The 23,126-nt window shown below is 47.6% G+C and overlaps 1 protein-coding gene across 6 annotated transcripts in view; it reads left to right on the top strand.

The window, feature by feature from the left end:
* GREB1L (GREB1 like retinoic acid receptor coactivator) overlaps positions 1 to 23,126 on the top strand; it is a 246,567-nt gene that overhangs the window by 207,758 nt on the left and 15,683 nt on the right. For all 6 annotated transcript variants that reach the window (XM_070452719.1, XM_070452722.1, XM_070452723.1 and 3 more), the window contains 10 exons: positions 836 to 1,016; positions 2,216 to 2,408; positions 6,083 to 6,216; positions 10,195 to 10,534; positions 14,551 to 14,666; positions 15,745 to 15,989; positions 18,753 to 19,324; positions 19,628 to 19,730; positions 22,222 to 22,377; positions 22,872 to 23,011. In XM_070452719.1, coding sequence (XP_070308820.1) covers positions 836 to 1,016; positions 2,216 to 2,408; positions 6,083 to 6,216; positions 10,195 to 10,534; positions 14,551 to 14,666; positions 15,745 to 15,989; positions 18,753 to 19,324; positions 19,628 to 19,730; positions 22,222 to 22,377; positions 22,872 to 23,011 — 2,180 coding nt within the window. The remainder of the gene's footprint in view (positions 1 to 835; positions 1,017 to 2,215; positions 2,409 to 6,082; positions 6,217 to 10,194; positions 10,535 to 14,550; positions 14,667 to 15,744; positions 15,990 to 18,752; positions 19,325 to 19,627; positions 19,731 to 22,221; positions 22,378 to 22,871; positions 23,012 to 23,126) is intronic.

Below are 23,126 nucleotides of genomic sequence, written 5' to 3' on the forward strand. Positions count from 1 at the left end.
CCCTGCCAGCATCCAGGTCTTTTCCAATGAGTCAACTCTTCACATGAGGTGGCCAAATTACTGGAGTTTCAGCTTCAGCATCAGTCCTTCCAATGAACACCCAGGACTGATCTCCTTTAGGATGGACTGGCTGGCTCTCCTTGCAGTCCAAGGGACTCTGAAGAGTCTTCTCCAACACCACAGTTCAAAAGCATCAATTTTTTGGTACTCAGCTTTCTTCACAGTCCAGCTTTCACATCCATACATGACCCCTGGAAAAACCATAGCCTTGACTAGACGGACCTTTGTTGGCAAAGTAATGTCTCTGCTTTTTAATATGCTATCTAGGTTGGTCATAACTTTCCTTCCAAGGAGTAAGCATCTTTTAATTTCATGGCTGCAGTCACCATCTGCAGTGATTTTGGAGCCCAAAAAAATAAAGTCTGACACTTTCCACTGTTTCCCCATCTATTTCTTATGAAGTGATAGGGCCACATGCCATGATCTTAGTTTTCTGAATGTTGAGCTTTAAGCCAACTTTTTCACTCTCCTCTTTCACTTTCATCAAGAGGCTTTTTAGTTCCTCTTCACTTTCTGCGGTAAGGGTGGTGTCATCTGCATATCTGAGGTTATTGATATTTCTCCCAGCAATCTTGATTCCAGCTTGTGCTTCTTCCAGCCCAGCGTTTCTCATGATGTACTCTGCATATAAATTAAATAAGCAGGGTGACAATATACAGCCTTGACATACTCCTTTTCCTATAGGTTAGTACTCAGTAAATCCATTGACACTAAACTTAAGTTTATCTCATAGATATGTACGTAAAAAAGATAATCTCTGTTTTCTTCTTGGCAGGTGTCCTTGTAGACTTGGGTCTGGAGGAAAATGGGACAGCCTATCAGAGAGCAGAGAAATATGTTGTTCGTCTAGACAATGAGATACAAACCAAGTTTGAAGTTTTTATGAGAAGGGTGAAACAGAACCCGTACACGCTGTTTGTGCTAGTTCATGACAACTCCCATGTGGAACTAACGAGGTGATTGCTTCAGAGTGAGCAAATACAATATTTCTTCTCCAACAGTAATGGTTATGTAATAAATGATCGCAAAGGTGGTAATTTGAAAGCCCAGAGACCCCACAGTTCGGCATCGTCTCACGGGTGACTCATTCCCGCCCTTCCCCTGCTCTCCCAATGTTTCTTACTGCTTTAACGTTGATGTTAACTATACTGTGGGTGGATTTTCAAATTCAAAATTTCAAGTTCCTGTTAAATTCCATCTTAAGAGCATCTTGGGACTTGGCTGCTCCCGGGAAAGCGTGACAGCAAGGAGGAGGTGGGGAGCGACCTCGCAGAAGGTCCACGTGCTTTCCTGTCACCACTTCCTCCTTGGTTCTCCTCCTCCCCTCCTTTTCCGGGTCCTCTTTTCCTTCCTCCCGTGCTCTTTCTCCTCCCCCTTATCTTTCTCTCTCCCCTTTAACAGCAGTAGAGATGCCACTTCAGTGATCTGAGAGCATTTTCAGAATCTTCCACAATTTACCAGTTTAAACAAGAGAACATTCTCTTTATGGGCTTTTTAAATGAAAGAGTAGTAGGTGTGGTGTGATGGAGTCAGATCAAATCACAGTACTTATCTGGTAGGGGGTATCTTTGTTGCTATGGATTGAAAAAAAGCAAAAAGTTTTTTTTAAGCGAAAATAGTTGCCACATATTACATATCATGGTTTGTCCGAACCAGGTCAGGAGAGGGAAATTTTAGCATCCTCAAGCGCTCACAGACTTTATTTCCTCAGGAACACACTGAGGTTAGGCATCTGGATTTTGTGTTTTGATCTGTGATGGAGATGTCAGAATCACAAAAGCACTTGTTCAGAAGCTAGAATGTGCTTGGTACTCCATAATCTGGTCTAGAGCCCTATGCAGGTGTAAGATCTTGCATAACTTGTTAGATTTGCAAAGAAGGAAAGAGGGGCGAGAAGGGGGTAGGAAAGGTAAAGAAAAGAAATTTTGCCCACATCCTGTTCAGTTACTGCTTGTGTTCTAAGCTGTCTGAAAGGGGTACGAAAGAGGGTTATTTTTGCTCTTCCACATCAAATGCTGGTTGTTTCCACTGCTGCTCTCAGTTAATAAGAACTGAAAAAAATAAGAGCTAAGACATGGCCTCTGTTTTGCTCTCTGATTGTGCATCTAGTCACTTAGATGAGGAGGTGTTAATGTGACTTTCAATGTCTCTACAGCGTCATGTCGGGCTCTTTGTCACATGGTGAGCCCAGCCATGGACTGGCTGACAGGGTCATTAACGGCAGAGAGGTTCTGGAAGCTTTCAACCTCCTGGTGCTCCAGGTCACCTCCTGTCCATACACCCTGCAGACCCAACAGTCCCGAATCAGCACCAGCAACGAGGTACACTGGATACAGCTGGACAGCACAGTGAGTCTCTTCCCTACCTTCTGACAGTCATGTTCTCAGTTCTCTCGGGAGCAGAGTAGCATCATAAAATATGATCAAAAGTCTAACGTGTGCTTTAGCTTCTAAAAGTTCCATATACTTACAATTAGTATTCACTAAAAGCTAATGAATGGGCTTCCCAGGTGACTCAGTGGTAAAGAATCTGCCTGCCAATGCAGGAGACTCAGTTTTAATCCCTGGGTTGGGAAAATCCCCTGGAGAAGGAAATGGCAACCCACTCCAGTATTGTTGCCTGGAGAATCCCGTCCACAGAGGAGCCTGGTGGGCTATAGTCGATGAGGTCGTAAAGAGTCAGACATGACTTAGTGACTAAACAATGACAACAACAAAAGCCAGTGAATAGTGTTCTCTATAAATTTGATTCGGTGGTTTCTACTTTAGGTTATCATGCAGATACAAAATTATCCACCTGTGTAGTTTGTCCCCCTAAAATATAATGTGATCTGACATAATCATCAATATCCTGAATTAGTTCTGTGCTTTTGAATGATTCATTCTGAGATTTCCCTGGTAGTTCAGTTGTTAAGACTGCCTTCCAATGCAGGGCATGTGAAGATCCCACATGCCTCGTGGCTAAGAAACCAAAACATAAAACAGAAGCAATACTGTAACAAATTCAATAAAGACTTTAAAAAAGGCCCACATCAAAAAAAAAGAGAGAGAGACATAGAAAAAACAGATTGGTGGTTGCCAGTTGGTGGGGGCTGGAGGGTGGACAAAATGGGTGAAGGTGGTCAAAAGGTACCAATATCCAGTTATAAAATAAATGAAAAAGTTCTGGGGAAATAATGTAGAGCAAGGTGACAGTAGTTCGTAACACTGTTCAGTACATTTGAAAGTTGCTTGGAGAGTAGATCTTAAAAGTCCTCACCACAAGAAAAAAAGAATTACAACCATGTGTGGTGATGGGTGGATGTTAACTAAACTTCTTGTGGTGATAATTTCACAACATATGCAAATAGCAGATTATTATGTTGTACACCTGAAACTAAGGTAATGTTCATGTCAGTTATATTTCAGTAGTTTTAAAAAAGAAAAAATCAAGTTATACACCCTGTGTGTTAGTCACTCAGTCGTGTCCGACTCTTTTATGACCCCATGGACTGTAGCCCACTAGGCTCCTCGTCCATGGGATTCTCCAGACAAGAATACTGCAGTGGGTTCCCATTTCCTTCTCCAATATATACACCTTAAATAAATACAATTTTTATTTGTAAAAACAAAATGACAAACATGAAAAAAAAAAGAAAATAAAAACAAAGTAGAATAAGACAATTGCAAAAAACCAAAGTGCTCTGTGGGTTGAAGGAGGGAAAGTCCCACTCACTCGAGAGCACCAGGAATGGTGACTTGGAGGACAGAGCGCTTGGGGTGGGCTCTGGAGGAGAGGAAGGACGGGAGCAGACGCTGCTGACAGCAGACAGCAGGGCAGGGCCGTAGAGGAGGAGCATCAGGCACTGTTCAGAGAAAACTTAGTGGGATTAAATGGAACCTGAAAACATACACGTGGAATCTTTGAGACCAGGCTGGGGAAGCTTACACTTGTTACATGACTGCGAACAATTTTTTAGCAAGGGCACAGTATTATTAGAAATAAGAGAACCTACTCTTTTTTCTTTTTTGGCTGTGCATGCAGTTTGCAGGATCTTAGTTCCCCAATCAAGGATTGAACCCAGGCCATGGCAGTGAAAGTGCTGATTCCTAACCACTAGGCCGCCAGGGAACTCCCAGAATATGCATAATTCTTATATTTTTTAGGTTCAGAATTATTCATAATTCACAATTATTCAATGTTAATATACAGCTCTGTGAATTGTCACGAACTGAACATACCCGTGGAACCAGCACTTAGATGAAAAACTAGAACACGAGCTTCACTCCAGAGGCCAGGCACTCTGTCGCCAGAGGGAGGCACTCTTCTGGCTTGGTTTGCCTCATTTTGAATGTTATATAAATGGAATGGTGCAATAGGCGTGGGCTTTCCAGGTGGCGCTAGTGGTAAAGAACCCGCCTGCCAATGCAGGAGACGGAAGAGATTCAGGATTGATCCCTAGGTTGGGAAGATCCCCTGGAAGAGGAAATGGCACCCATTCCAGTATTCTTACCTGGGGAATCCCATGGGCAGAGAAGCCTAGCGGGCTGCATGCAGTCCATGGGGTCACGAAGAGTCGGACACGACTGACGTCATGCACACATGCAGTAGGCGCTCTGTTATATATAAATTCTTTTGCTCAACACTGTGAGATTCTTTTATATTTTACATGAGTCATGAAACACTCGTGCTTTTGGTTGTATATAGGTTACGCTGGGTGACTCACCACAGTTGATTTATTCATCCTATTCACTGATTTCAGATGCTGCTTTGAGCATGCTAGCTCATGACTTTTAGTAGATATCTGTATACACTTTTGTTGGGTATGTATCTGGGAGTGAAATTGCTGAGTGCAGAGTTCAGCTTTAGTGGATACTAAGAGGCTGCATCTTAAGGCAATTTATTAACTATAAGAGGTCAAGTCAAAGTGATTAGAAAGGTGGGGGTGAGTCATCTGGCTTTTCTGATATTTCAGGTTCGAATGAACAAGTATCTCAATCAGAATAGAGGTGCTGGCAATAAAAAGGATGGAAGAAATGGTAACTTTTCTAGGATTTGTTTTTTGAGGAAGAGAGAAAAGGCAGAGATATTTTTAAGGTGATGCCTTTAGTGGGAAAAGAGAAGACAGAAGTGCAGTAGACCTGCGTGCGGAAGGCAGACAAGACAGATTCGAACTGAGTTGAGGCCAGGCAAGTGCACCATGGCAAACACGGAGTGGGAGTAGGAACTGGGACTTTAGGATGAGGATTTGGAATATGTTTTCAGGAACACTGATCACTGACCAAAGCAGCTGGTGTAGATGAAATCATGGGAGAAAATAAAGAAGAGAATGGCTGAGAGGGCAGCAAGGCCAAGGACTGAGGCTTGGCCTCAGGAGTCCTTGGTGATCTTCCAGGGAACAGCATCCACAGAGCAGCGGGTTGGGCTGGAGGAAAAGCAGAGACGGCAGCACAAAGACAGGGGTGGTGAGCTCAGGGTCACTGAGAGGGCAGGACTCTGGGAGCGGAGATTTTTTTAAGCAGAGGAACATTTTCCCCAAAGATACAAGAATTCAGTAAATCATGTCATTTATGATTTGTGATACTGGAGGAGCCCAGGAGCTCTAGTTCTTCAAAGCCTGCTAGCTCCAGATGATTCTAAGCCATCTATTTAACAAGCTGCCCCTATCATTTTGCTAAGAAAAAAGAAAGAGAAGTAAAATGAAATTTAAAAAAAGAAAAAGCATTTTATTCAGATCTTCTCACTTTTTAATTGGATTGGGGGGATTGCTGTTGAGTTATATGAGCTCTTTATAGATTTTGGGTATTAACCCCTCATCAGGTAAATGATTTGCAAGTATTTTCTGCTATTCAGTAGGTTGCCTTTTCATTTTGTTTCCTTTGCTGTGCAGAATCTTTTTAGTTTGATATAGTCCCACTTGCTTATTCACAATTTTTTCTAATTTTCAGGCAATAACCTGTTACAGGTCCCTTCTCCCCTAACCTTGAAAATAAGACACCTTGTGTCCTGGCCTCACTGGGTTTTGCTCTGTGTTTCGAACCAGGAGGACATGAGCTGCGAGGAGAAGCTGTACTTCGGCCTGAACGAGTACAGTAAATCTCTGCAATGGGGAATCACGAGCCCCCTTCTGAGATGTGACGAGACATTTGAAAAAATGGTGAACACGCTCTTGGAGAGGTAAATAAGGACCTTCAGCCTCATCTTTAGCTGTTCTTGTTTGTCTGAACATGCCAAACGTCTTTTTTGTCAGAGTCACAGGGAGTTTTGGTGGAGCCCAGGCTATGCAAATGACACTCAAGAGCAGAATAAAAATAGCCTTTCCTGAGATGACCTTTCACTCAGCTGGGTTTTCTATCATCATCCAGGACCAGCAAAGGAATCCGGTGACCCCAAGCGGGAAGGAGAACCACCTTCCGTGCTCTGAATCATCTCCCAGGCAGGTTCATTCCCAGCTGTACCCAGAGATGATGCGGGCAGAGAGGGATTGGCTTATTAGAAGCCATTCCTCTGGGGTATGGCCTCCCCCTCCCCACCGTGCACCCCACACTTTTCTCCTCTGTCTACGACAGGCAAGCACCTTCAGTAAAGAAATGAAACTTTACTTTGAGAGACTTGAAGTGTAAACTGGAGAACACTAAAAAATAATCAGATTGTTTGAGCTCAGTTCCAAGTGGCCCTCTCCAGTCCCTGACTTTGGGATAAAGGATTATGACTCTGTCTCATTTCTCTTCCTCAATTTCAGGTCAAACGCTGGAAGAGCAAAGGGATTTTCTGTTTTGTTTGTTCATTTTTTCCGCCCTCTCTGATCTTGAACTATAGACTCAAACAAAGAGGCATAAGAATTTAACTTAATAGGGAATTTCATAGCAGTCCAGTGGTTAGGACCGAGATTCAGTCTGTGGTTGGGGAACTGAGATCCCTCAAGCCGGGCATGGCCCCCCACAAAAGAAAATAATTTTAACCTAATAGAGGTTCTTCCCTGTCCTCCACTACAATATTCTGTCTGATCATCCAGTGATGGGGCAGTCGGGCTCTATGTGATGAGACATATTCTCATTTTTAGTAGCTCTAGTTCTTAACACTGTCTATCATCGATCACAGACCATCTATTTAAAAGCTGCCCTATATGGCTGCTAAGAAAGAGAAATAAAGATGATCAGGGAGAAACGTCCAACCCAGCAAGTTATTGGGTGGTGTCAGGAAAAGGAACAGGCTTACAGTGGGATTTTGTGCTTCTGCAGCTGTTGGGTTTGAGAAGACTTAACAGACACTGTGATGTCAATCCCTTCATGGCACCTGTGATCTGAGATTTCTAAAACCTCCCCTCTAAGTGTTCCCCAGCCTCTTCCTGTTCTGTCCGCCAGCTTGGAACCTATCTTTTCTTCCAGTAACATCTTGGAGTTTTATAACTCATATTTTCATGGACAGTCCCATCAGCTCCTATACAACTTTTGTAATCCTTACAAAAACTATGATTACAATTGAATACAAACAAAAAAAAAAAATTGGGAAAACTATTCACTTCTAAGTTCATAGCTCTTTCAGTGTAAAATTTAAATGCCTGCATGTCAGATGGTAATCTGCCTGCAATGAGGGAGACCTGAGTTCATTTCCTGGGTTGGGAAAATCCCCTGGAAAAGGGATTGGCAATCCACCCCAGTATTCCTGCTTGGAGAATTCCATGGACAGAGGAGCCTGGTGGGCTACGTCCATGGGGTCACAAAGAGTCAGACACAACTGAAGAACTAACACTTTCACTTTTTACGTCAAAGTTACCTTTGATCTAACTTTGGTTTTCTTACATGCCCCAGCAAAAAAAAAAAAACAAAACAGTAAGCCTTAAACTTGGATCATCTGTGCTCACTTCCTCCAGCCCAGGTCCCCCAGGCTCATAATAGTTGTGATTTACTGAACACTTGAATGGATTGGTTCAGGAGGACCGATGAAACTAAAAGATTTCTTTACTTTTCCCCAGTCTGCTAAATCGTTACCACTTGAGAAGACATTGTCAAAGAACTGAATAAAATCCACTCTTGTCTCTGACTGATTGGATAATCTTAGGCAAGTAGCTGAATTTCTCCCAGCGCTTAAATCAGCATATTTCCATGAGAAGGTGAATCAGAACCCAGGGAATCAATCCATGGTCTTTTCCAGCTCTAGGTACTTCAAAACCACAGTAGTCATTTGCTGACCCGAACTGGTATTTGACCCCGGGCTTTCCTGTGCGAGGTTGGTGATGACTGTTTCACTTTAAATAGAATTATAAAGTGGAGCAAAGGTGAAATTCCCCTCTGGTCTACTCAGCTGCTAGGCGGCTGCCTGGAAGTCGGCATCCAGGAAGAAAGTTCATAGACCCACCATCCTTCTCCAGTCACCACGGGAGGCCCAGCCAAGCTCTGGTCCAGGCCTTGCTTTCCCCAGGCCTGCTTTCTTGACCAGCACCTCTTCATGTCTGCAAGTGGGTCCTCTTTACCCATGTGTATTGCTTCTGTCTTCTGGCCGGGTCTTATGAGGAATAGCTTGTAAATGAGAGGTTTATTTTCCGCCTGCTCTGTAATTGTAAAAACAAACAAACAAACAAACAAACAGCCGAGTTGGTCCAGTGGAAGGTGGAGAGCGGGGAATGTTGGGGTGAGTCAAGGACACCCCTGCAATTTCCCCAGGCTCCTTTCACCCAGGTGGATGGGAGACCACACCACTAGGGGATGCTATTTCTCCAGCCGGCTCCAAGCTTCTCCATTTTTATGAGAAGACACTGTTATTGCCCTGACTCAATGGACATGAGCTTGAGCAAACTCCAGGAGATGGTGAAGGACAGGAAAGCCTGATGTGCTGCAGTCCCTGGGGTCAGAAAGAGTCTGACACGACTTAGTGGCTAAACAATAGCAATTGTTATTGCTACAGGGGAGCTGACCTCAAATTAGCCATAATAATTACTCTTTTTACAACTTATACTTCACAGACATTACATTAATGGATCGGTTTCCCAACTGTAGTTTTAAGTATCAGAGAAATAAGCTACCAAGCATTCTAACCCCAGGACAGCAGGAAGAGCTTAGAATCTAGGGATGATCCTTTACAACTCTGTGGATAGTCTGAGCAGACCAGTGCTTCTCAAGATACAATGTGGTACAAATCACCTGGGGACCTTGTCCAGGCTGTTTCGGATTCAGTACACATTGGGTAGGAGGGTTTGGCATATCTAACAAGCTCCCAGGTGGTGATGCTGCTGGTTCAGAGACCACTCTGGGAGAAGCTAGGATCCTTAGACTGTCCCTAAGCCTCTTGAACTTGAAGTACCTATCCCAGCAGGTGTTGTGAGCTTAACTTTTCTGTCTAGTTATGTGGGCTCCAAGGTCATTCTTTTTTTTTTTTTTTTAACTTTTTAATTTTGTGTTGGGGTATAGCCAATGAACAATGTTGCGATAGTTTCAGGTGAACAAGGGATTCAGCCATACATATGCATGTATCCATTCTCCCCAAAACTCGCCTCCCATCCAGGCTGCCACATAACATTGAGCAGAGTTCCCTGTGCTCTACAGGTCTCCAAGTTCATTCTTTTTTAACAAACTTATTTATTTTTAATTGAGGGATAGTTGCTTTACAATATTGCTTTGGTTTCTGCCATATATCAACGTGAATCAGCCATAGGTATACATATGTCCCCTCCCTCCTGAATCCCCCTCCTACCTCCCATCCTACCCCTCTGGGTTGTTACAGAACCTCAGTTTGAGTTCCCTGAGTCACAGAGCAAATTTCCTCTGGCTGTTTTACAAACGGTAGTGTATATGCTTCCATGCTACTCTCTCCAATTGTCCCACCTTCTCTTTCCTCCCCCCGACCCGTGTTCATAGTCTGTTCTCTGCATCTCCACTGCTGCCCTGCGAATAGGTTCATCAGTACCATCTTTCCAGGTTCCATATATGTGTGTTAATATCCATGTTTGTCTTCCTCTTTCTGAGCTCACTCTGTATAATAGGCTCTGGGTTCATCCACCTTGTAAGAACTGACTCAAATCCAAGTCATTCTTGAGCCCAAGCCCACCACCCAGCACTCTCCCCTTCCCACCCTGCTGGTCTCCGTTCCTACCGCACAGCCCTCGCGACCCCAGGGCCCCAGGCCCCCCATGCCAGCGCCCCCTGTGTTCTGTTGAAGGTACCCCAGGCTGCATAGCATGGTGGTCCGCTGCTACCTCCTCATCCAGCAGTACTCGGAGGCGCTGATGGCTCTGACCACCGTGGCGTCCCTGCGCGACCACAGCACACCGGAGACCCTCAACATCATGGATGACCTCCTCAGCTGCCCAGGGAAGAACCGCAGCGGGCGCGGACACATGCTCATCCTCAGGGTGCCCTCCGTGCAGCTGGCGATGCTGGCCAAGGAGCGGCTGCAGGAGGTGCGGGACAAGCTGGGGCTCCAGTACCGCTTCGAGGTGGTCCTGGGGAACCCTGCCTCAGAACTCAGCGTGGCAGCCCACTTTGTGGCGCGACTAAAGGTTAGCAATGGACAGACCTTCGATCCATTTTCTAGGACCCCCCGCCACCACCCCGTGCAGGCGGCTCAGAGGCCTGCAGTTTGCTAGAGTTTCGCACAAGTGTCACGCGATCTTTGTGACAACGTTAAGGCTAAGCTAAGGGACGTGTCCGCCTTCCTAGTTTATTAACATTCGGTCTGGGTCCCCGGTGCTAGTGCATGCATGCAGTTGGTCTTCCATGCTCTCCGACTGCAGGTGCAAAAAAAAATGCGATGACCCAATTTCACCCCCTGTTTATTGACCTTGTTCAAGATTCATCTAGCCCACGGCCATCTGTTTTCTCAGAAAACAAAATAAAGGTAAGTTGTTCTCTTGGACCTCCGTGGGGGCACGCCTTTCAATATCATCCATTCACTGAATCTTTTCTGTCCACTCAGAGTCGGTAAAGTATCCTGTTTTCTCTTCAGGGCTCACAGAGGACGATTGCCCACCCTCTTGCATGTCGATTCCCCAACAGTTTGCTGTTTCTTTGTACTTGCTTTGGCCCCAAGCGTGGGCTGGACTGAGACTCTTCCAAGCCTGCGCATGGCTAAGTCCCCCACCGCTCTGCACGGGGAAGGCATTGCTTTTTCTGAACCCCTCCTGTCAGGTGTGGTGGGCGCGGGAGACTTCTTTGATCAACTAACCTAAGTCCCTACCTCCTGCCCCGCTCAGATTTTTCTGGGGACTTTTCTAATCCAATGTGTCCCAGCCCTTTGACAGCATTTAATGAAATTCTGCACACAGATGGGTGTGGTACTGAGCAAGGCGCTCTGTGTCAGGGTTAGATCAACCTGGTTTCTGAACCTTGCAGAAACTAAATACTGAGCTAACCTGGATGAAGAAAAGCCTAGTTTGACACGAATTGTATAAAAAGAAACCATGCAGTCTTAGAGGATTTACATTTCCATCTGGGCTGCAGTTTTCCAACTGCAGAATGAGTGTTAGACTGCATGGTCTCTGAGGGCTGTAATTTGAGGATCATTATTTCATATTCATAGAGCATTTTGCAAATGTAAACCTTTGTATTATGTTCTACTACCTAACTCAAATAATCCAAAATGCAAACAAAATGTCTTGTATTAGCTTGATACACAGCTGGAACAAATAAATCTGTCTAAACATAGAAGCTCCTATATTTAGTGAATGTTGTAACATTTACATTTCATACAATGTTCACAGCTTTGAGTTAAAGATATAGACTACAATATAGCAGTATTCCTAGGATAAGTAAGAAATGAGAATCCTGAAACTCTTCTTACAATGTAACTTGTTAGTTATGAGACGGTTTGAATGATGCTAATGAGGAGGAATCTGGACAGGCAGGTAGTCAGCACTGCTCTGCAAGGTCTCACACACCTGCTGCAGGGAGGTGTTCCCAAAGGCTATGAGGCTGCAAGGCCTTCTCTGGGTCTCTATTGGCACTGACCGGGTGTAGCTGCTTAAAGCATCTTAGGTCGTTTGTTCAGATACTTACTAAGTCAGAGTAAATCAGCAGTCTTCAATAATTTGCCCCCGTGGGCCATAGTTTGAAAACCAGTCAATAATTGAGGTTCCTACCTGGCTGCAAGCACATCAGAATCACCTGTAGGGCTTCCAGGGGCTGCTGTGGATGTGCCATGAAGAGATGTCAAGTAATTACTTCTCAAGCAGTTACACCTCAATTCACATGAGCAGTGGCCAAGCACCAGCTACATGGAAGAGATTTCCAGAGACTACCCTTGGTGGACCAGTGGTTAAGACTCTGCCCTGTAATGCAGGGGTGCAAGTTTGATCCTCTTGGAACTAAGATCCCACATGCTATAGGGGGTGGCTTAAATAAAAAGAGATTTCCATATGTTCAAAATCCCTCAATCACATCGATCCATCCTTTTTATATTCCACCTTTTTTATTTTTAAAAAAATATTTATTTTTATTTATTTATTTGTCTGTACCAGGTCTTTGTTTCAGCATACAGGATCTTTAGTTGGCAGCATGTGGAATCTAGTTCCCTGACCAGGGATCAAACCCAGGCCCCCTGCATTGCAAGGTAGTCACTGGACCATCATGGAAGTCCCTATTTTCCACTGGTGTGGAAGTGAAACTGAAATGTTTGCATCCTTAGTAAGACTGACACTTGCCAGGTGGTCTCTATTTCACCTTCTGATTTCGAAATTATTAATACCAACTTCCTTTACCACTGACGAAAAGCACCAGTGTGCCTTTTGTCTCTAGCCTTGGGTAATATCCAGTGCCTCTTTTTCCATTAGGGGGCCTTATTTTTGTGCTTACCTCTAATTATCCTTTAGGTATCGTGGTTAACTTCTAAGTGATAGTAAGTACTTGGGAAGGATATAAGTTTATATCTGAATAAGTTAGTCTGTCCAGGAGGCCTGTGAAGCTTTCATTAGATTTCCTTGACCTTGAACCCCATACGAGCCCCTAAGTCAATGCTGTCTCAGTCTTGTGTTGTCTTAACTGCTTCTGTAGGAAAAGCATGATAGACCCATAGGGGAATGGCAGCCATCCATCATCGGAAGTAACAGTGTGGCAGAAAAACATTATTTAGTGGATTTGCCTTACTCTGATTGGTCAAGAGTAAAAGTGGAATCTGTTTAATCATTTTTTGAAAATAATTCTCCTTATAAAACACGACATCTATTCTCCCATCATTATAACTCAACCTCATTCTTGCTAGAACCATGAAATATATTTGGGGAGACCCCAGAGTCAGGGATCTCATAAGTCCAACGAGAAGGTTTATGAGTAAAATGATTCTCATTTGCAGAATTATTTGCTTTGATTTAGGTAATGTTCTAGTTCCCTTTGACATGAAAATATATGGAAAACTGAATTAGGGGTGGGGAGAAACTTTCTGCTAATGTCTTAATGTTTGTGACAGATTGATTTTCTAAGACATAGAAAGTCTCTAAAACTTATATAGTTATATAGATCCACTGAGTTCTCCTTGGCATAAAAATATATGACAATAGATTGAGGTTTGGGGGCTCTTCCAGTTTTACAAACTCTATGCATTTTACTTGAAGTAATTGTGGGTATATTTATTTCCAAGACTGGCTTTTATAGACATCAACAAACCAGTAACCAAACTCTGTTATATTATATCATATCATATCCTGCCTGATATATTTCTTTTTATCCCATTTTGGTTTTAGCAAAGGAAATACCAGTCTATTTTAAAATAACATTATATGCATCTCTTAATACCTTACTTCTTAGTCTTTGTTCCCTAAAACATTATCAGAAATGTCAGTTCATTTCTTATAACTCCTGCTAGAAAGCTGATATAAAGCACAGTTAGATGCTACACACTTCATAAAAAGTAGTAGAAATCACCTTATCCACTTAAGAGATGGTGTATTTTCTTTCTGCTCTAAAATAGAAAAAAAAATTTTCTTTCTGCTCTGTAAGCTCTTTTCACTTTCGAGCATCCTTCAAGTTGAGATTTTCTTCCTCTTGATAAATTCCTGTTTTTGAGATTGTTCCATTTATTAAAGATATACATATGTGTGTATATGTATATTTCAGTTAATGTATAGAGGTGATTATATATAAGTTTCGCTGTGATTATTTTATTAGTCATTTACAACCGAAATGGTCTTTTTCGATCAATCAGTCCCAAGAGTCTTTCCATTACACAAAGAAAGTGTTGTACTTAAGAGCACTGAGTCACATAGTTTAAGCAGGGTTTCTGTAAGGTTTGCACCATTGGTGGGATATTTCACATTGTGTATTTCTTTGATGTGCAATGGCCTAATACATGATATATTCATTAAGACCTCCTGTTTTACCTTATTGAGATAAAGTGGAAGGCCACATTCTTCTAGAGTACTTGGTGTATTCTTTTCAGTAGCAATTAAAATATATGTACACACACAAACACACTTATTGGAAGTCATTTGGAAGCACAGATGTGTGTAAAATCTGATTGTAGAAACAAAAAAGGTGGAAACTCAATGAGGGGTTTTAATTTTATTGTATGGGTCCCCTTCTACAGACCTGGAGAGGAAATGAAGCGGAAGAGTGGGTCCCTCGGACGTACCAGGATCTAGAAGGTCTGCCTTGTATTGTGATATTAACTGGCAAAGATCCTCTTGGAGAAACCTTTCCCAGGTATGATGTGAATCACTAATTCTCATTTTCCATTGGTTGCTTGGCTGAGCTGACGGTTAAAACTTAGCTGATGCTCACCCACTTCCTTCACTTGGCAAGTGAGAAGGCAATTGTTTTACTCGGGGATACAAGAAATTTAGCCTTCTTGGGTTCTTTCAACTTTCCAGAGATTGCCTAGCAATTTGGGGAATGAGAGAGAAGCCCTGGAGGAGAAGTGTTTATGCCTGAAAGCTAGGCAGCCAGAGAGGCAGGGAGGAGAAGCATTGCCCCCAGTGAGGAGCTTTTTGGATGAAATGTCTCTGTTAGGCTGCTGTTCCCTCAAGGATCTGAGACCTGTGGGTCGGAAGGCAATAGCGAGAACAGCCATTGTTGCTCTTTAGTTGCTCAGTGGTGTCCAGCTCTTTGGGGCCCTGATGAACTGTAGCCCGCCAGGCTCCTCTGTCCGTGGGATTCTCCAGGCAAGAATACAGGAGTGGGTTGCCATTCCCTTCTCCAGGGGGTTTTTCCAACCCAGGGATTACACTGAGTCTCCTGCATTGGCAGGCAGATTCTTTGCCACTGAGCCACCTGGAAAGCCCAAGAATAGTCACAGCATTCACTGAGTGCTTGCTGTGAGTTAAGTGAAGTGAACGTTGCTCAGTCGTATCTGACTCTCCGCGATCCCATGGACTGTAGCCCAATAGGTTCCTCTGTCCATGGGATTTTCCAGGCAAGAATACTGGAGTGGGTTGCCATTCCCTTCTCCAGGGAATCTTCCGACCCAGGGATCAAACCCAGGTCTCCTGTATTGCAGCCAGGTTCTTTACCATCTGAGCCACCAGGGAAGCCCATTGGGTATTGCTCTAAACACCTTACCTGTGCCACGTCATTCATTCCTTGAAATAACTGTCAGCTGGGCACTGTTACTCTATTCTATATGTGGAGAAAGTGAAGTGACTATCCCAAGGTCCTAAGAGCTAGGAGGTGGCAGTGCTGAGGTTTACATCAAGGATTACCTGGCACTGAAGCTCACCATTTTGACTGCTGTCAGCCACTCGTAAACGTTGCATGCCTCACCAAAGACCATTACTCTGTGCAGGTCTCTGAAGTACTGTGACCTCCGGTTAATTGATTCGAGCTACTTAACCCGCACGGCCTTAGAGCAGGAGATGGGGCTGGCCTGCTGCTATGTGTCCAAAGAGGTGATCCGGGGGCCCACTGCTGCCCTGGACCTCAGCGGCAAGGAGCAGGAGCGAGCTGCGGCCAGCGAGAATGACACCGAGGAGCTGCTGATCGACCTGGAGAGACCCCAGAGTAACAGCAGCGCCGTCACGGGAACTTCAGGTCAGTACTTTCTCTCTCCAGGGGTTGGGGCAGGAGAGAGGAAGGGGTAGAAGTAGGGAAGGCAGAGGCACCTGCTGACTCCCACCCGGCTTTCAGAGCAGCTGTGACTGACCTGGGCATCCCCTCCAGACCTCAGTCCTGGGGAGACATAGTTGACAAACGTGAGTCTTGAGCAGCCACAAGATATTTGCCTGGGAAGCACTTAATGAAGAGCTTGCTAATAGGTTAAATGCATGCCTGCACGCTGCATGCTAAGTCACTTCAGCCATATCCAACTCTTTGCAACCCTATGGACTGTAGCCCGCCAGGTTCCTCTGTCCAAGGGATTCTCCAGGCAAGAATACTGGAGTGGGTGGCCATTTCCTGCTCCAGAGGATCTTCCTGACCAGTAGGCTAAATACAATAAGTAAATTTCATTAACCCTCACTAACACCACGTCTCCTAGTCTCTGTACCCTAATCATCTCATCAATATTACGCATCTGATATTTGCACAAAGGTCTTCTTTTCCTTCCAGACCCTGGTTTGTGCTAATTGGCCTAGTACCTAGCACTGAGTGTGTGTGTTTGAATGAATGAGTGACTTTTCCCCCAAGTACCTAAATGGCAAGTGTTTATACACTGAAAGCTACTCTGAGACCACTGGTTGATTGGGATGATCCAGCCTACAGCCTACCAACCACCCTCTTATTATGTTACTGTATGGCTGATGGCAGTGCCTGGCATGAATTTTCTTCTGCTAAATAGTATTAAGCAAATGCAGCATTATTTCCAGGGCTTCCCAGGTGGCGCTAGTGGTAAAGAACCCGCCTGCCCATGAGGGAGACAGAAGAGACATCAGTTGGATACCTGGGTAGGGAAGATCCCCTAGAGGAGGGCATGACAATCCACTCCAGTATTCTTGCCTGGAGAATCTCATGGACAGAGGAGGCTGGTGGACTATGGTCCATGGGGTCACAGAGTTGGACACGACTGAAACAACTTACCCTGCACACACAGCATTATTTCCATTTTTTTTTTCTGATTGTGAAAGTTATAATAGAGTTTAATATAGAAAACTTGGAGAATGTAATGAAGTAGAGAGAAGAGATGAAAAATGAAAATCCCACAACAAAGGGAACCACCATTCACGTTCCTTCTGCCCCGTGTTTCCCTTCTCTTACCTCATGACACTAACACACACACACACACACACACCCCTTCTGAATGGAAGAGGCAGGTATCTGTACCTGGAAGAGCACAAGGACTGTCCTACCAGGATGTGCTTCAGTCATGGGTCGGGGCTGTACCCCCCATCCCCTAAGATAGGCTCCCTGGGTCTGCCTGGCAGACCAGTTCAGAATAAAAGAGGGAGTTGGGGAGGATGGTAAAGGGTAACAGAAGGGAGGGGAAGAGCACACCTAGAAACTTTTCCACACAAGCCAGCATCAGTGAGGGAAGAGGAGGAAGGTGGGGTGGGGTGGGGTGATGAAAGTCCTCTTCCTTCCTGGGCTCCTTAATCATCCCCCTCCCTCCCCTACATGTGGAGAGCTGCCCCACAGATTCCAGATTCTGGCCTTGCTCTCATGAACCCTGCTGTATGGAGTTCCCCCTCCCCAATCTTGGAGGATCCAGGTGCTGCCCTCCACACACCCTACCCACCACCCCAACAGCCTCCTGCTGACTTTCAGGGTCCTCAGGGGGTGCTTATCGCCCAAGGCATGCAGGCCAGAGGACTCAAAGGCCTTCAAGGCAGAAGGAAACGCTCAAGCAGAAGTCAGCTGAGCAGCAGGGATGGGGTCAGGAGCCTCTGGTTACTGGCCCTTCACCTAGGAGCTCCCAAGGTTGGGATTTGCCCACATGCCTGGGAGGCACCAGTCTGAGCAGAAAAGTTCTTGTAATGCGATTCTGATTTGTCTTCAAACCATTTAGTCGCTCAGTCCTGTCTGACTCTGTGACCCCATGGACTGTAGCCTTCCAGGCTCCTCTGTCCATGGAATTCTCCAGGCAAGAATACTGCAGTGTGTTGCCACGCCCTTCTCCAGGGGATCTTTTCAACCCAGGGATGGAACCCAGGTCTCCTGCATTGCAGGCGGATTCTCTACCGTCTGAGCCCCCAGGGAAGGGTGGGGGTGAGGGGACATTTGCGGTGAGTTGGCTTTAGGTGAGCAGATCTCCAGCCCTGGCGGGTTGGGAGGGAGGAGGTTACGCCCCGCCTTCCCACGCCGGTCTGGTCCAGGCATCTAAGGAAGCGGCTACCCCCTGGGGAGCCTGTCCACAGCCAGGAGGGTGTGGCCTGGGACCCCAGAAGGAGCGAGTGCCACTGGACAGGACTTGGGTGTAGAGCGTGTGTTGGTCAGGGTTCTGGAGTGATTCGGATGGTTGGCTTAGCCAAACGACGTAACCAGAGGAGAGTTTAATAACCCGCGATGTACAAAGACGCGGGCAGAATGGAGAGAAGGAGCAGGAGGCGGCGGGGTGGTCGGTTCCAGGGTGCCGGGATTACCTGCGGGCTGAAGACGCGGGGAGGGTCGGGCGTGAGTCCAGGTTTCTCCTGGCCGCCCGGAGGAAACCGGGAATAAATGCCCATTTCCGAGCCCACCCGGCAGTCAGGGCGGGGGTTGAGGGGGCGCCAGGGGACGGCGGGGGAGAAGGGTCGCGAGGGGGGCGGCAGGGCGTCAGAGGCCGAGGTGCGGCCCGAAGCCCGAGCGCCGCCTGGATGGACCCCGGGCCTTCCCCCGGAGCAGGGGCGGCGGTGACAGCGCGGCTTGTGTGTCCTCTTTCAGGCTCCATCATGGAGAATGGGGTCAGCTCGTCCAGCACCGCCGACAAGTCCCAGAAGCCACCCCCGACGCCCAGCTTCCGGAGCCCGGCCCCCAGCGCGGGGCTGGACGAGGGGCTCTCGGCCGGCCCGGCGGGGCCCGGGGAGCCCCTAAAGCAGGAGTGCGACTCGCTGGGGCCCCCGCTGGCCAGCAGCACCACCGCCAAGCCGTCGCCGTCGTCATCGGGGCCCGGAGCGCTGCCGTGGCCCGGGCCGCCGGGCCGGGGCGGCCGGCCCCACCAGGCGGCGCTGCCCCCGGTGGTCATCCTGTCCAAGGCGGCCTACAGCCTTCTGGGCGCGCGGCGGGGCGGCAAGCTGCCGGCGGCCGCGGCCCTGCTGCCGCACCCCGACGTGGCCTGGGCCAGCCCGCTGCGCCCGCCGCCGCCCGCGCACGCCGGCCCCGAGGAGCAGTCGCTCTACTACCGCCGCTGGACGGCCGCGCGGCCGCACCACGCCGACCACGGCAACCCGCCCGACCCCGCCTCTGGCGCGCGGGCCTGCCACCCGCGCCGGCTCCTGCTGAGTGGCCCCCCCCAGGTAGGGGCAGGGGGTCGGGGGTGTCGGGGGTAGGGCGCGGGGGTAAGGGTCTGGGATTGGAGGATGGGGGTAGGGCGCGGGGGCAGGGGTTCTGGGCTTGAGAGGTTGAGGGTAGGGCGCGGGGGCAGGGGTTCTGGGCTTGAGGGGTCGGGGGGGTAGGGCGTGAGGGCACGGGGTCTGGGGCTGTCTCGGATCGGGGGGCGTCGAGGCCCCACTCAGATGGACGGAGTCGTTAGAGAGCCCAGGTGTGGCATTCTTTCCTCTTTTCTCCCCCTCCCCGCTACAACTCAACACCCGCCCCAGGTGGGGAAGACGGGCTCCTACCTGCAGTTCCTGAGGCTCCTCTTCCGCATGCTCATCCGGCTCCTGGAAGTGGACGTCTACGACGAGGCGGAGATCAACACCGGTGAGCGCCGGGCGTGGCGGTACAGGCTATTACCGCCACATCCCGGGGTTGTCTGCGGCCTCCGGGGGGTCTCCACCCGTTCCTGTTTAGGGTTATTGAGAAGTTAGAGGCCAGGAGCTAGCAAAGAGTTGTAAGATGAAGTGGCCGTTTAGGTTGGGGTGTGACTTCCCCCTCCTCTGAACCCCGATCTCCACTGTGTCCCCCAAGTCGCTGGGCACAGAGGCATCTTAGAAAGCCAGTCTTGTGGGTTCGCTGCTCAGATGGTGACACTGCTCAGGTTTAAAATTCGTAGATTGCAGTGTTCTACGGCTTAAGGGGCCAGGGCACGTTTTATACTCCATCAGGGTAACCTTATGTTTTGCCTGCTAGCTGCAAGTGAAGGTATATGGATTGCTACCCAAAGGAGAACTTCCATGAGCAGGACAGAACCCTGGCGCCTTCAACAGCCCCTTGGCACTGGCAGAAGGATGGAGGGGCTGGTGCTTGACAGGCCATCCCAGCCTGCACCTCCTGCCCCCCTTGTTGGCCTGGCCACCCTGCTGTCACTTGTGAGGGAGGCGGTTCCCCTCTGCAGCCTGTCCAGCAGGGTGGGAGCGTGGGCACGAGCAGGGGTCAGCCAGTATTAGCCCTGTGGCCAGGGGAGGGTGGCTTCGCATCTCAGACAGACTGCGTGCTGACGGAAACGGGTTGGGGGGGGGGCGGCAGGAGCAGTCATGGGTAGACGTTCTTCCCAAGTCCCTGAAAGATGAAGCCAGAGAAGAAGGCCTTGCATCGTCCATCACATTAGCCCTTGGAGACCTCCACTCACTTGCTTTTCCTAAATAGTTGGACCTGTTCTGTGACCAGCCCAAGGGACAGATTAGTTTAGAGCCAGACTAGGTAAAATCAGCCATGTTTAATCATCTTCCTATGGCTTTTGATCCAACTTCTATCCTCCACAGTTTACATGTATGATTCCAGATAAACACACACAGTCCCGTCTTCCCATCCACATCTCCTTGTCTGTGTGCCTGGCTGAGCTGTTGCAGACCCCAGGCCACCACAGAGGGGGCTGCCCAGAGCAGACGGGGCTACAGTGCAAAGGCAGAGCCAAGCTGACCAGGAGTGAGGGGCCATCGTCCCGTTGAGCCCCACCTCCACGGCTCCTCGGAAGAACGATGCCTTTCATTTTCGTCTCAGATTCCACTACAGGGCCTACAGCTGGGAGAGTCAAACCTGGCCTTTGTGATGAGCGGCACTGTTAGTTTGGCTTTATTCCTTCACCCTCATTTTAGTGCCGGTGAATGCAGTGGGGCACTGCAGAGGCATGGGGATGTGTTTTTATTAAATAAGAATAAGTGCTAACTTTTAAATAAAATGCATATTTTTAAATGAGACTTAAACTTTAAAATGTTCCAGGATGTAAAAATAAACAGTGTTGTGCTTCAAAGGTAATAGCTGTACTTCTAGCTTTTAGGCTTTTGTCACGGGGGAGTTTTTTCTCTTTCTCCTTTTGAAGGCTTCCCCGGTGGCTCAGACGGTGAAGAATCTGCCATAATGAGGTTTAAAACATCTGGACATAATGAGACATGGGTTCGATCCCTGGGTTGGGAAGATCCCCTGGCAAAGGGAACAGCAACTCACTCCAGTATTCTTGCCTGGAGAATTCCACGGACAGAGGAGCTTGGCAGGCTACAGTCCATGGGGTTGCAAAGAGTCAAACATAGCTGAGCAACTAACACACACATACTCCCTTTACACTGTCTTAAGCTGATCTTACAGTTTTTATTTTATTATTAATAACAAATATCACCTATTGGACACAAACCATGTGCCTGCCATGGTGTTAGCACTTTCAGTATGCCATCTGGACTTCTTAAAACAATCAGGGAACCCTAAGAAATGAAGGTGCTGGTAGGTGTGAAGTCACAAGGTTGGCAGGGGCCGTGGCCTGGACTCAAACCAAAGGCCGCAGGCTCTCAACCTGGTCTGCATGTTGGAACCACTGAAGGAGCTTTAAACACAAGTGCCTAAGTAAGGAAGGTGGTTCTGGGCCATGTGGCCTGAGCACAGGGGTTTTACAAGCTCCAGTGGATTCTAATAAGCAACAGACGCTGAATCTTGCTCAATGAGCCCCTGAAATCCTTTCAGCTGTCAGCATCTTAAAACCCCACGACTAAAACTCTTGTGATAGGATTCAGTTCATCCAAAGTTAAATAAGATTTTAAGGACACTTGGGGGTCGGGCGTGGGCGACCAGTAGATCTCTTAGACTTGGGAGTTTTGGGGCTGGGGGTGTAGAAGCTAATGGGGACCAGTGAGGGCCAGCATCCCTCCCAGCAGGTCTGAAGGACAGTCTGCACCCCCCTCCTCTGGCCTCGGGAGCTCATTTCTCAGAAAGGTCTTTGTCCACCCACCTGGGCTGTATGTTTCCCTGACACTTGGGTGAGAGGGAGGGAGTGTGGCCAGTCAGTCTGATCGGGCTGCTCTGTGCACTTTCCTTCTTGGCCTAGATCACAGCGAAAGCAGTGAAGTGAGCCAGTCAGAAGGTGAACCCTGGCCTGACATCGAGAGCTTCAGTAAAATGCCCTTTGACGTCAGCGTGCACGACCCCAAGTACAGTTTGATGAGCCTGGTATATACTGAGAAGCTGGCAGGGGTCAAACAAGGTCAGTGCACGTGGAGCCTGAAGGTCGAGGGTTCACCTAAATGAGGGCAGGAAACCTGGGGCAGTTTACTCCTTGAGAGCAGCTTAAATCATATTCCTCTGCATGTCTCGTTTTATTCACATGAATGTCACCTTTTGGGCTTCCTTGGTGTCTCAGTGGCAAAGAATCCGCCTGCCAATGTAGAAGACCTGGGTTTGATCCCTGGGTCAGCAAGATCCCCCTGGAGGAGGGCATGCCAGCCTACTCTAGTATTCCTGCCTGGAGAATCCCACGGACAGAGGAGCCTGGTGGGCTACAGTCCATGGGTTTGCAAAAGTTGTACGTGACTTAGCAACTAAACAACAGCAAGGTCACCTTGAAAATTTTCAGATCTGCCTCTCAGGGCATAAACTGCAGAATCCTAGGAAAAGCCCTTCTGGGGGTGGGGGACTTTCTGCCCAGGCATAGGGTCTTCACACACAGCATGGGAGGGTGTTTTGTCTCTTTTTACACAGAAGCGATAAAGGAACCCAAAGCTGAGGAGCCCCGGAAACGAGAAACTATGTCCATGATGCTGACCAAGTATGCGGCCTACAACACCTTCCACCACTGTGAGCAGTGCCACCAGTACATGGACTTCACCTCTGCCTCCCAGGTGCCGCGCCCATGCTCCTGCCTGTTACCCGGCGTGGGTTCTGTGTGTGAGAGAGACAAAGCCCCAGCTTCAAGCCCTAGACAAAGGATGGCTTGTTTGGTTTTTAAAAAATATG

Source organism: Odocoileus virginianus, chromosome 22 (genome assembly GCF_023699985.2).
Source record: "Odocoileus virginianus isolate 20LAN1187 ecotype Illinois chromosome 22, Ovbor_1.2, whole genome shotgun sequence".
Classification (NCBI taxonomy): Eukaryota; Metazoa; Chordata; class Mammalia; order Artiodactyla; family Cervidae; genus Odocoileus; species Odocoileus virginianus.